Source organism: Ochotona princeps, chromosome 2 (genome assembly GCF_030435755.1).
Source record: "Ochotona princeps isolate mOchPri1 chromosome 2, mOchPri1.hap1, whole genome shotgun sequence".
Lineage (NCBI taxonomy): Eukaryota > Metazoa > Chordata > Mammalia > Lagomorpha > Ochotonidae > Ochotona > Ochotona princeps.
In genome coordinates, this window is record NC_080833.1 from 6,128,415 (window position 1) to 6,140,700 (window position 12,286).

At 62.2% G+C, this 12,286-nt stretch overlaps 2 protein-coding genes across 4 annotated transcripts in view; both read left to right on the forward strand.

The window, feature by feature from the left end:
- Positions 1 to 9,344, forward strand: part of PEX14 (peroxisomal biogenesis factor 14) — a 154,123-nt gene extending 144,779 nt beyond the window's left edge. For 2 of the 3 annotated variants that reach the window (XM_058675056.1, XM_058675069.1), the window contains 4 exons: positions 3,287 to 3,389; positions 4,455 to 4,552; positions 7,858 to 7,949; positions 8,319 to 9,344. In XM_058675056.1, coding sequence (XP_058531039.1) covers positions 3,287 to 3,389; positions 4,455 to 4,552; positions 7,858 to 7,949; positions 8,319 to 8,763 — 738 coding nt within the window. In that variant the 3' untranslated portion in view covers positions 8,764 to 9,344. The remainder of the gene's footprint in view (positions 1 to 3,286; positions 3,390 to 4,454; positions 4,553 to 7,857; positions 7,950 to 8,318) is intronic. The other variant, XM_058675063.1, reaches the window with a different exon arrangement.
- The window catches only part of PGD (phosphogluconate dehydrogenase), a 298,830-nt gene that overhangs the window by 211,328 nt on the left and 75,216 nt on the right, over positions 1 to 12,286 (forward strand). The window lies entirely within an intron of this gene.

Consider the following 12,286-nt stretch of genomic DNA (forward strand, 5'->3'; position numbering starts at 1 on the left):
ACCTTCCCAGGCCCCAAATGCACTCGACACCAGGAGAGTGAGGCAGTCATTAACCTCTCCCAAGTACCTCAGCCCTGCTGAGTGGTGCACACGTGGCCAGTGTGTAGCTGCTCCAGGTAGCCTGAGCCCTACAGCACTGCCCTGGGTGGCCTGGGCTCTGTGGAGCTGCCCTGGGTAACCTGAGCCCTGTAGAGCTGCCCAGGGTGGCCTGTGCCCTGCAGAGCCACCCCCGGTGGCCTGTGCCCTACAGAGCTGCCCCAGTGGCCTGGGCCCTCCAGAGCTGTCCTGGGTGGTCTGTGCCCTGGAGAGCCACCCCCAGTAGCCTCTGCCCTGCAGAGCCACCCCCGGTGGTCTGGGCCCTGCAGAGCTGCCCCGAATGGCCTGGGCCCTGGGTGGAATTCCCAAGACAGGTGTTTCTGCCATGCCCTGCTTTGCCCTAGGAAAGAAGAGACCCCGAAATACAAATTGAGAGAATGGCTAGAACATCTCTTTAAATTTTTTTTATTATTTTATTGGAAAGTGAGATTTACAGAGAGAAAAGACAGAAAGATCTTCTATCTGCTGGTTCACTCCCCAAGTGGCTGCAATGGCTGGACCCAAGCTGATTCAAAGCCTGGAGCCAGGAGCTTCTTCCAGGTCTCCCACATGGGTCCAGGGCACTAGAAGGGAAGTGGAGCAGCCAGGATACGAACCAGTGCCCATATGGGATCCTGGCGCGTGCAAGGCGAGGACTTGAGGCACTAGGGCCCTTGAGAACATTTCTTTCCTTTTTTTTTTTTTTAAGATTTATTTATTTTTATTACAAAGTCAGATATACAGAGAACTGGAGAGATAGAGAGGAAGATCTTCCGCCCGATGATTCACTCCCCAAGTGAGTGCAACTGCCAGTGCTGTGCCAATCTGAAGCCAGGAACCAGGAACCTCCTCCAGGTCTCCCACACGGGTGCAGGGTCTCAAGGCTTCGGGCCGTCCTCGACTGCTTTCCCAGGCCACAAGCAGGGAGCTGGATGGGAAGTGGAGCTGCCGGGATTAGAACCAGCACCCATATGGGATCCTGGCGCGTTGAAGGTGAGGACTTAAGCCGCTAGGCCACGCCGCCGGGCCCCCTTGAGAACGTTTCTAAAGCTTCAGCAGATCGTTTATTTAAATTGAAAACAATGGCAGGAGGAGCAGTAAGAAGTCATCCTGGTGTTTTGTCAGTACCTGAAGACGGCCCCTGGGGCGGCAGCTCTGCTCCTGCCCTGCCCTGGCATTTGCGATGTCAGGATGGCATTGTTAGCTGAGTTCACCTGTGGGGTGTGTTGTCTTTGATGCTTGGGAAGTTTTCCACGTGAAGTGAGAGGCTAAAGGCTATACTTGATGAGTTTCAGTTCAGTTGTGAATGAGAATTCACTGGGCTTAAGAGCACTTCACTTAAAAAAAAAATTGTTGTTTATTAAAATGCAGGGATAGAGAGAGGTGGAGAAACAGAATCTTCCCTTCACTGGTTCAACTCTTCAGATGGCCACACAGCTGGGGCAGTGCTGGGCGGGCCAGGGCCAGGGGCCAGGGGCCCTGCCACAACAGCTGGGGCAGTGCTAGGCGGGCCAGGGCCAGGGCCAGGGGCCAGGAGCCCTGCCACAACAGCTGGGGCAGTGCTGGGCGGGCCAGGGCCAGGGGCCAGGAGCCCTGCCACAACAGCTGGGGCAGTGCTGGGCGGGCCAGGACCAGGGGCCAGGAGCCCTGCCACAACAGCTGGGGCAGTGCTGGGCGGGCCGGGGCCAGGGGCCAGGAGCCCTGCCACAACAGCTGGGGCAGTGCTGGGCGGGCCGGGGCCAGGGGCCAGGGGCCCTGCCACAACAGCTGGGGCAGTGCTGGGCGGGCCGGGGCCAGGGGCCAGGGGCCAGGGGCCCTGCCACAACAGCTGGGGCAGTGCTAGGCGGGCCAGGGGCAGGGGCCAGGGGCCAGGAGCCCTGCCACAATAGCTGGGGCAGTGCTGGGCGGGCCAGGGCCAGGGCCAGGGGCCAGGAGCCCTGCCACAACAGCTGGGGCAGTGCTAGGCGGGCCAGGGCCAGGGGCCAGGAGCCCTGCCACAACAGCTGGGGCAGTGCTAGGCGGGCCAGGGCCAGTGCCAGGGGCCAGGAGCCCTGCCACAACAGCTGGGGCAGTGCTGGGCGGGCCAGGACCAGGGGCCAGGAGCCCTGCCACAACAGCTGGGGCAGTGCTGGGCGGGCCAGGGCCAGGGGCCAGGAGCCCTGCCACAACAGCTGGAGCAGTGCTGGGCGGGCCAGGGGCAGGGGCCAGGGGCCAGGGGCCAGGAGCCCTGCCACAACAGCTGGGGCAGTGCTAGGCGGGCCAGGGCCAGGAGCTTCTGGGTCTCCCACGTGGTTGCAGGGGCCCTTGAGCTACGTCCCCGTGTGCATTGGCAGGCAGCTGAATTGGAAGTGAACCGGAGCTCATATTGGTTCCGACATCACAGCAGCCTCCCACCTACATCTCCGGTGGAGACCACCTGCTCCCCTGACCCCCCTCCCACCTCCAGGACGGCAGCCTTAGCAGGCTCACCTTCGGTAATGCCCGCCAGGCCTGAGGTGCACTCGCTGTGGCACCACCTGTGGGAGTTGAACTTGACCATGTCTCACTACCTTGGGCGCAGGCCTGCACTCCCAGACCCTTGGCCAGGTGACCTCTGCCCGCACTCCCGGGGACCAAGGCTGGCCCTGCAGCTTTACCCAGCACTGGTTTCTTTGGGGGCTGCCCAGCCCCTCTCCCCTTTGGCCTGAATTCCAGTTGTTGAGGAGCTGGGATGCTTGTGGCTCAGCAGTGAGGGAAGGTTTTTCAGGGGCCATGGCCTTTAAGACTGAGGTGCCTCCTGCAGCTGCCCTCAGCTGCCTCACCCCAGCCCCGGAGGAGCAGGCCAGGGCCAGCCGTCCTGGCTCTCGGTACCCTGGGGCTCTCTCTGGTGTTCTGGTTTCTTCAATTTCCTTCATTTTTCTTCTGAGTGAGTGAGCACTCAAAGTGTTGAGGACTCTCTCGAGCTCGCGGCCCACTCCCCAGAGACCGGCAGCGGTATGCGCTTCTGTGCCTCCTGCCTCATCTTGGGCCTGCTAAAGCAGGATGTAAGTGTGCTTGTCAAAGAAGTATCAAGACCCCCGTGGAAACTGTGGGAAAGGAGCCGCATGGTCTGTGTCTGCTCTGCGTGCCTGTGCTTGCCGCGGTCACACCCGGAGCTCCCGTGGCCTTGTCCGTCAGCGTGGGGACGGGGTGGGGGGCTGGAGAAGGGCCTCACCCACCCCACTTGTCACAGCAGTACCTGCTCCCCCTCATCCTGGGTGGCCGCGAGGACCGGAAGCAACTGGGCAGGATGGAGGCGAGCCTCTCGGAGCTGAGTGGCAGCGTGGCCCAGACAGGTAAAGATTAATGACTCCATCAAGTCACCCTCGGAGCTCCTGCGCGCGGCCCCTCCGCGGCCCCCGCCCCTCGCCCTCCGTCTCCACTTTATGTGGTGACTTCATTTATCTGCTCTCAGAATCTGTTCACATTTGCAAATGAAGCCGCCGTCATTTCGGTTTAATTTGAAATTGCTTGTTTACTGTCGGCGCGGCCTCAATTAATTATGTTTTTACGGAAAGGCTCCCAACCTCAGAATATTAATAAGGGGAATAAAATGACAGCCTTTCTAAGGGCTGGAAAGTTCATTTTTAATTTCTGCTTCTAGGAGGTTTACAGGGGGGTTTTCAGTGATTTTCCCCCTTCCCTCGAAGAATCCAACATGGGGTCAAGAGAGTCTGTAATTACTGTGGCTCCCGGGACCCCAGCACCTCCTCTGTCACCGACTCCAGCGGGCTTGCCTGCGTTACCCGGTGCCCGGTGATGGCCCAGATTAGCTGGGACCTGTCGCGCCCGCGGTGGCTTTTTCTCTGCTGTATAAATCTGTTCACTGGATAGAAGCTCTGGGTCTGAGAACTCCAAGCAAGCGTGGGCGCCCGCCGCCCGACAGGACCCTGGCTTCCTGTGGGGCATCCGTGTTTGCCGGCTGTCCCTCGGGCGTCTGCCGAGCGGGAGCCGAGGTCTGCTGTGCTGCGGTCGCTGTTCCTGGAGGCAGCCAAGAACCTGAGCTGCACTTTGGGGGTCCAAGGTTCCTAGGGCCCCCAAGATGAGTGACTCCGCCGTGCTGCAGAAGCCAGGGCAGCCAAGCACATCACAAGCAGACATAATTAGAGGGGAGAGGTTTTGGACGGATATACTGTTGACCACGGACAACTCCACAATGGAAAGATAAAGTAGAAATACTGGAGGTTAGATACAGTGCAGGTGGATTACCCAGGGCACAGATAAATTATCCGGCTGGCACGCTGGGGGTGTCTGCCGATGAGTCGCCTGCGGCAGGAAGCCGGGCAGCTCCGAGCTGTGTGGACTGCGGGGAGGGGAGGCTGCTGGCCGGCTCTAACAGGCGCACCTGCTCCTTCCCCCAGTGACCCAGCTGCAGACGACGCTCGCCGCGCTCCAGGAGCTGCTGCTCCAGCAGCAGCAGAAGGTGCAGGAGCTTGCCCACGAGCTGGCCGCTGCCAAGGTACTTGACCCTGACTCCGGGTCCGGGGACCTGCCCACTCTGACTCCGCATGCTCTCTGTGTCCACACGGTCTCCCCCCGTGGATGGTGTGCGTGTGACCACTGCGGCTGCTCGGCCCGTCGCTGTCACCACCTACTACCCGTGGGCCTGTTGTGACAGCCACACACACTTAGCGCCAGAGGCTGTCGGTGTAGCGAACAGCTAGAGAAGGCTGCAAGGGTGTTAGCAGGTCAAGGCATTGCTGGGGTGGGCTCGAGGGGATGGTGAACAAGTGTGCACCATTTGTTGCACTAGGCCGCACCCTGCACTGGGCTGCACCCCTGCACTGGGCTGCACCGCTGCACTGGGCCGCAACCCTGCACTGGGCCGCACCCCTGCACTGGGCTGCACCGCTGCACTGGGCCGCACCGCTGCACTGGGCTGCACCCCTGCACTGGGCAGAGTCTGGAAACTTGGGTTTTGCAGGTTTAGGGGGCCCTAAAGGTGTTGGCACCAGCCAGGACCTCTGGGTGGGAGTCAGTTGTAGTGGTGAGAGTCAGGACTTGGACCCCTTGGGTTAGAATTCTGGCTCTGTGGCTGGAGCTGTGTAGCTGCAGGTGGGCCATCTACATCTGTGTCGGAGCCAGAGTGGCACCTGCCTCATTCAGCCTGTAGGGATGTGCTGTGATGCCTTGCCTGGCTATAGCTGGCTCCCAGGTTGCTGTTCTCAGAGTCCGTGGGTGTGAGACACGGGTTGCCCCTGATGCTGCCTCACACAGAACATGCCCAAGTGCATGCTCTGTGGCTCTGTGCTGTGCTGGGTGCACCCATTTCCCTAGAGCCTTCTCCATGGCTCTGAGCTAAGCAGGGGCTGCAGCCCTCCCCTGAGCCACTCCTCCATGGGAGGTGGGGAGCTCTTGTGAAAAGGCCCCAATCAGCCCCTCCCTGCATGCTTGCACACTTGGTCACAGCCTGCACGTCCATACCCATGGTGGCTGTCCGGGTCCTGCAGCTGCCAAGGGACTCCTACCAGGCGGCTGGCCCATAAAGGGGGCACATGCCCTGATATTGTCAATGAATGCAATCTGCCGGTTGCCAAAAGCCATTCCGGAAATTGGAAAACTGTTTTCAGGCGTCAAGCGTCAAAATTAAGACCACATGTTGCAACTGGGAAGGGGCAGGCTGGGTCCTGGGCCTGGCTGCACTGCCTCCAGGAGCCTCTGCCGGGGGCTCTCAGGACCCCCAGCCCCTCCACACCCCCTGTTAAGCAGGGTTCACTGGCCTGGCTGCCAAGCCCATGTATATGAGGACTCGGGTTACCCTGTAAATCCAGAGCCCCGGAGCTGTGTTTGTTCAGCTGTAATGTGAGGTTTTAGATCTGGCTTCCCAAATTCTACTGGCACACTGTAAAAAATTTAAAAAGAAGAGCTTTAAGTAATTAACAAACCTACATAAAACTGAAGGCTGTGAGTTTTCTACAACTGTGTTTTAAAGAGGCTGGCTACAAAGCCCAGATGTCACATTTTATTTCTAAATCCTGGCATCTGGCACCATATGCGTTTGGAAATCCGAGTCATCGGGAGGCCGGTGAGTGGCAGTGGCTTCCTCGTTAACGGGCTGCAGGCTCTCTGGGCTTCGAGCGGCAGGGCAGCGGCGGTGGGCTCCTTGCTCTCAGGTGGTCTGGAGAGGGGCCCCGAGGGCACGTGAAGGAGGGCAGCTGGTGTGTTCTGGCCATTCCTCCCCCACTGCCTGGCTCCTGCTTTTGCTTCTGGGATGCGTGAAGCCCCCCCCCGCCCCACCAGGCATAGGCCTGCTCCCTGCACCTCAGGTCTGCAGTGAAAGCGCCAGGTGCCCCCTCCGACCTGGGGCCACCCGCCATCAAGCACAGTGCCCCCATGTGCACGCTGAGGCCTGCGCCCCTCCAGCAGTTCCCTGGGGCTGCAGCCCAGAAAGCCAGGGTCGGTCCGAGAGGGGAGTCGGGGACGAGGTGGTGCTGCAGAGAGAGGATTGCCCTGGCCTGCCTGGAGCCACCTGCCCTGCTGTGCCCTTGCGCCATCTATGGCTGGGGCAGCCCCTGGGGATCTGAGCTATGGACCCATGCCGTGGCTCAGTGAGGCATGGCCTGGCTCAGCCCCTCTCCTGGGGCTGCGTGACAAGCTGAGGGCTGTAGGGACAGGGTGAGCAGCCCAAGGCACCAAGGTGGTGTCCACGTGCCACTGGGTGCTCGCTGGGCTGCTCCACCAGCGGGGGCAGCCCTGAGGAGCGAGGCAGCTGGTCGGGGGATGGGCGGGCTTGTCCCTTGTCAGGACTGCTAGCCTCACAGCCAGAGTGGTCCTTGTTGTCACCAGGTACCCAAACCGTGTGGGCAGGTCGGCTGCAGGGGTGGCGGGGTTTTAGCTGCAACATGAGACTTGCACTGTGCTCTGTCCCCTTCCCCCTGCTCTGACCCCTGACCCCTGTTCTGTTTCCCTCCCTGCTGCCCTGCCCCATTTCCCCTGCCCTGTCTCCCCTTACCCCTGCCCTGCCTCCCCCTGCTCTGCCCCCATCTCCCCTGCCCTGCCCCCCTCCCCTTGCTCTGCCCCATCTCCCCTGCCCTGCCCCCATCTCCCCTGCCCTGCCCCCCTCCCCCTGCTCTGCCTCCCTCCCCCTTGGTCTGCCCCCATCTCCCCTGCCCTGCCCCATCTCCCCTGCCCTGCCCCCATCTCCCCTGCCCTGCTCCCCATCTCCCCTGCCCTGCCCCCTCCCCCTGCTCTGCCCATCTCCCCTGCCCTGCCTCCCTCCCCCTTGGTCTGCCCCCCATCATCCCTTCCCTGCCCCCTCCCCTCTGGTCTGCCCCCCATCTCCCCTGCCCTGCCCCCCTCCCCCTGCTCTGCTCCCATCTCCCCTGCCCTGCCCCCTCCCCCTGCCCTGCTCCCATCTCCCCTGCCCTGCCCCCTCCCCCTGCTCTGCCCCCATCTCCCCTGCCCTGCCCCCTCCCCCTGCTCTGCCCATCTCCCCTGCCCTGCCTCCCTCCCCCTTGGTCTGCCCCCCATCATCCCTTCCCTGCCCCCTCCCCCTGGTCTGCCCCCCATCTCCCCTGCCCCCTCCCCCTGGTCTGCCCCCCATCTCCCCTGCCCTGCCTCCCTCCTCCTTGGTCTGCCCCCCATCTCCCCTGCCCTGCCCCCTCCCCCCTGGTCTGCCCCCCATCTCCCCTGCCCTGCCTCCTTCCTCCCTGGTCTGCCCCCCATCATCCCTGCCCTGCCCCCTCCCCCCTGCTCTGCCCATCTCCCCTGCCCTGCCCCCTCCCCCCTGCTCTGACTCCTGTCCCTCTGTGCTCTGACTTTCAGGCCACCACATCCACCAACTGGCTCCTGGAGTCCCAGAACATCAATGAGCTCAAGTCGGAAATTAACTCCCTGAAAGGGCTGCTTTTGAACCGGTAGGAAATACGGCGAGACTCCGAGATGAGAAGATGGGATGGGGGAGGATGCGTTCTGGGCCACTGGCCTTGTGGACGCTGCTGGGCCCCAGGGGTCTCCAGCACAGTGCTCGGACATCCCCCTTGTGGTTCTGAGGTCTCAACCACCCTGGCCAGGGCCCAGGGCTCCCCCTGCCATCCTTGCCCGGGCCATCAGCATGCCTCCCCCTTGCCGGCCCACTGGGGCTCCTGCCTGCTCCCAAGGCCCCATTGTCCCCACGGCTGCCAAGGCAGGTAGCATCCCCTGGGGCAGAGTGCCAATGCAGTCAGCTGGGAGGGCGGGAGTCCTGGACACGGTCACCATTCTCTGCCCTGCATGTCCCCTGCCAGGAGACAGTTCCCGCCTTCCCCCTCAGCCCCGAAGATCCCCTCCTGGCAGATGCCCGTGCAGTCAGCGGCACCATCCAGCCCTGCAGCCGTGAGCCACCACAGCAGCAGCGACATCTCGCCTGTCAGCAACGAGTCTGCGTCACCCTCCCCGGGCAAGGAGAGCCACAGCCCCGAGGGCTCCACAGCCACCTACCACCTGCTGGGCCCCCAGGAGGCCGGCGAGGGGGCGGTGGATGTGAAGGGCCAGGTGCGGATGGAGGTGCAGGGCGAGGAGGAGAAGAGGGAGGACGAGGAGGATGAGGAGGACGACGTGGGCCATGTGGACGAGGAGGACTGCCTGGGAGTGCAGAGGGAGGACCGCCGGGGTGGTGACGGGCAGATCAACGAGCAGGTGGAGAAGCTGCGGCGGCCTGAGGGCGCGAGCAATGAGCATGAGCGTGACTAGTGCCGTGGACCACATCCGGCAGGTGGGCCTGTGGCTCCGCCCCTCATCTCTGGCTTGGGGAAGTCGGAGCAGAGCTGTCCCCAGCTGTGGCAGTGGACAGTCGTGATTCTGTCCCCCAGCCTCTCTCGGGCGCACACCTTGTCCCTGCGTGCTGGCTCGCTAACACCCGCATGGCGAGAGCTCGTGTCCTGCCTGCCTGTCCAGCAGGGGCACTGCGGCCCCTCTGGCCTCCGCTGTGCTTGTCCCCTGGGCCGCAGCTCCTTCTCTCCCTGTGGCCCAAGGCCAGCGCCCTGGCTCCCTCCCTGGTCAGGGGCTGTCAGGGCCCTGGATCCCACGAGGATTGCCATCCTTGGGCACCTGTGCCCAGCCCCACTGGCTGTTCCCGCCATCCTCCCAGATGATGGGCCCTGCCTTGACACGTGTACCCCGCGCCCATGTGGAGCTGGCAGAGGGCCCTGCTGACCGCTGGCCTCGCCGTTCCCCCACCAGAACACGTGTCCGTCAGTGTGATCATGTATAGATTTCAGAGGATCAGACATGACTGTATATAATTGTAATAAATCCGAATTACTGCTGTTTAACTCCTGCCTGGTACTCCCTGTCTGCTCCTCTCCCCCATCCACCCCATGTGGGTGTTGAGGCTCACCTGGGCAGGGACCCCTGAGGGGCATGAGGAGGGAAGAGCCAGCCGGGCAGCTCCAGGCCCTCCCCCAGGGCTAGCTGCCACCAGGGGCATGTCTGGCTGCGGGAGTGGGACCTCCTGTTGCTGTATTTAGACCTGCCGCTGGGAGATGAGCCGCCTGCCTTAAATGGTTCAGCATTGCCTGGGGAGGGCCCGTGTCTCCTCTCTGCCTCCCACACCACACCCACGGCCTCCCTGTGTCCTTTTAACTGGTCCCGAACCCCAGAGCTAGAAGCCTCTTCCGAGTGGCTGTGGTCCCATGGGGCTGTGCTTGCTGGAAGTGGGCAGCCCTGGTGCCTCTGCACCTGCAGGCCCCTGCACCTGACATGAAGGTGTGGCCCGATGGGCCCTCCCTCGCTTGCAGCTGGCCTAGTACCAGCCCTTAGCTCGTGTCTTCCAGGCAAGCCCCAGCACTGCCAGTCAGTTCTCCAGCCACGTGTTCTGAGGAAAGTCAAGTGCACAGTGAGCAGGTCCCTCAGGTCCCAAGGGCATATTTGACTGCCACAGGGAGTGGTTCTGTGCCCACCCAGGGCCATGGGATGGGCCAGCAGAGGGCCACAGGTGGCCAAGCCAGGAGCTAGCCTAGAGGCCGGGAACTGACCTTCCATGCCACCCTCCCTCTGCTGGACCCTCTTCTGGTGACTGCTGGCTGGGCTTGCAGGGGGCCCTGCCCTGTGGGATGGGAAGGAAACACTAGAGGGCAGATGCCCTGGGGCCGCCCTGCAGAGCTGGCCCTGTGCGGAGGGAGCCCCGGGCAGGCAGGCTGACAGGTGCCTGGGCTCGGGGTGGAGGAGGGCAGGGCAGCCTCGGGACCCTGTGGACCGAGTTGGGCTCCTGTGGACCGAGCGCCTGGCGCGATTTCAGGGAGAGAAAACCCCTCCCCAGGACGGCGTGAGCGCTGCCTAATAAAGGCAGCTGTGCTGGCCAAGGGCAGGCAGCCTTTGAAAAAAGGCTTTCATTAGGAAAATAATGCATTTCATCCAAATAAGGTAAAAATATTTGGAATGGGGCAGAAGTGAGCAGCAGGCAGCGCCTGTCAGGCCCTTTCTGGAAGGGAGCAGATTATTAAACTCAATTACAATGTCTTTTTATAAAGTGTCTTTTCAGATGGAGCCAGCCCAGCGCTCTTTCCGAGGCCCCGGGCCGGCTGTCCTGACCTCTCCCTGCGTGGCGGGCCCTGGACCCGGGGCCCTCCCCACCCGTCCCCATCACCTGCTGCTCCCTGGGGACCCTCCTTGGCATTGCCGATGCTCCGGAAGCAAGCCAGGTGGCCTGGGCAGCACAGGCCCTAGAGCGATGCCGAGGCCTGCGGCCCCATGGCCAGACACCTCCTCCTTCTTACCCCCAGCTAAGAACAAGGCACGTTCTGGGTCAGGGAAAGGGCTGCGAGTTTGTGTTCAAAAACGTGGTTTTTTTTCCCCTGTTGTGGAAGTCCGCATCCGATGTTTAAAAGAGCTGGACTGAGGCAGTGGAGGGCTTGCAGAGCCTTTGGGGGTCCTGCTGTCCCCTCGCCCGCAGGGCGCCAGGCCGTGCGCTGGCTCTCCCCTGCCCATCTGGTCATTGGCAAAACCTGAGCTCTGCATCTGGGCTGTGCGACTTGCTGCCCTTCTGGACAGCGAGTTGTGCTTGACCCTGCGTGGATGTGGAGTTTTCTAGAAGGTCCTGCTAGAAGTGCCCTCTGGCTGCAGCCCAGGAGCACCAAAGCACTGGGCCACTGCCCTGTCCCCACCCCGTCCCTTGCCCACTGCCCTGCCCCCATTCAGAGTCAGGAGGGAGGAGGGTGCGGCAGCAGCCACTGGAGGGGACCCCACTCCCCCACCCCAGGATTCCTCCCATCTACACTGCTTTCAGTGAGGCCCCAGAAAAGAGGGTTGGGATCACCCCATCAGGGGCTGTAGCTGCCGGTTTTTTGAAGTGCTCCCCTGGGGAGGTGGCACTCCCCTTCTCGGGGGCCCTTACCCTCCCCCATAGCAGGTGACCCTGGTCTGTCCCCTGGCAGGTGGCCCTAGTCTGTCCCCTGGCGGGTGGCCCTGGTCTGTCCCCTGGCAGGTGGCCCTAGTCCGTCCCCTGGCGGGTGGCCCTGGTCCGTCCCCTGGCAGGTGGGTCTGTCCCCTGTGGCAGGTGGCCCCTAGTTGTTGATCTTGCATTGTCTGCCCAGAACAAGTGTGACCAACCACTACTTGCCTAAGGGGAGCCCTGCAGGGGGGTAGGGTGTGCAGGCCACCACACTTGCTTTTATTTGTTTTAATTTTATTTATCTTTTTTATAGACTTGTTTGTTTGAAAGGCAGAGTGGCTGAGATAAGGGACACACACACACACACACACACACACACACCCCTTCCGCCCACTGTTTCATTCCCCGACAGCCAAGGCTGGGCTAAGCCAGGCCGAGGTTGGAGCCTGGAGCTTCATCCGGGTCTCCCCCATGTACTTGGGGCACTTCCGCTGTGTTCCCAGGTGCACTAGCAGGGAGCTGGACTGGAAGCGGAGCAGCAGCCAGGCACTTGGAGTGGTACCCTGACACGAGAGGCTGACCTCTCCAGCAGCAGCCTGACCTGCTTCTCCCGGGAGCCCGCACACACCAGCCACACCTGCACACTCATGCCAAAACCCTGGGCCTTGGCCTCTCCTGACTCCACAGCAGCCCCGAGAAAGTTGGCAGTCTCACCCAGCATCATGGGGCAGCTTCACCAAGTCCTGAACAAGCCGTAGGAGCCAGCATGGAGGTGGGGTTACTCTAGCGTCCTGAGAGAGTCTTCCATGACTCCAAGGCCACAGACAGGGCAGGGGTGGGCTGGCATTGTGGCCCGATAGATTAAGCTGCTGCTTGGACCCTGTG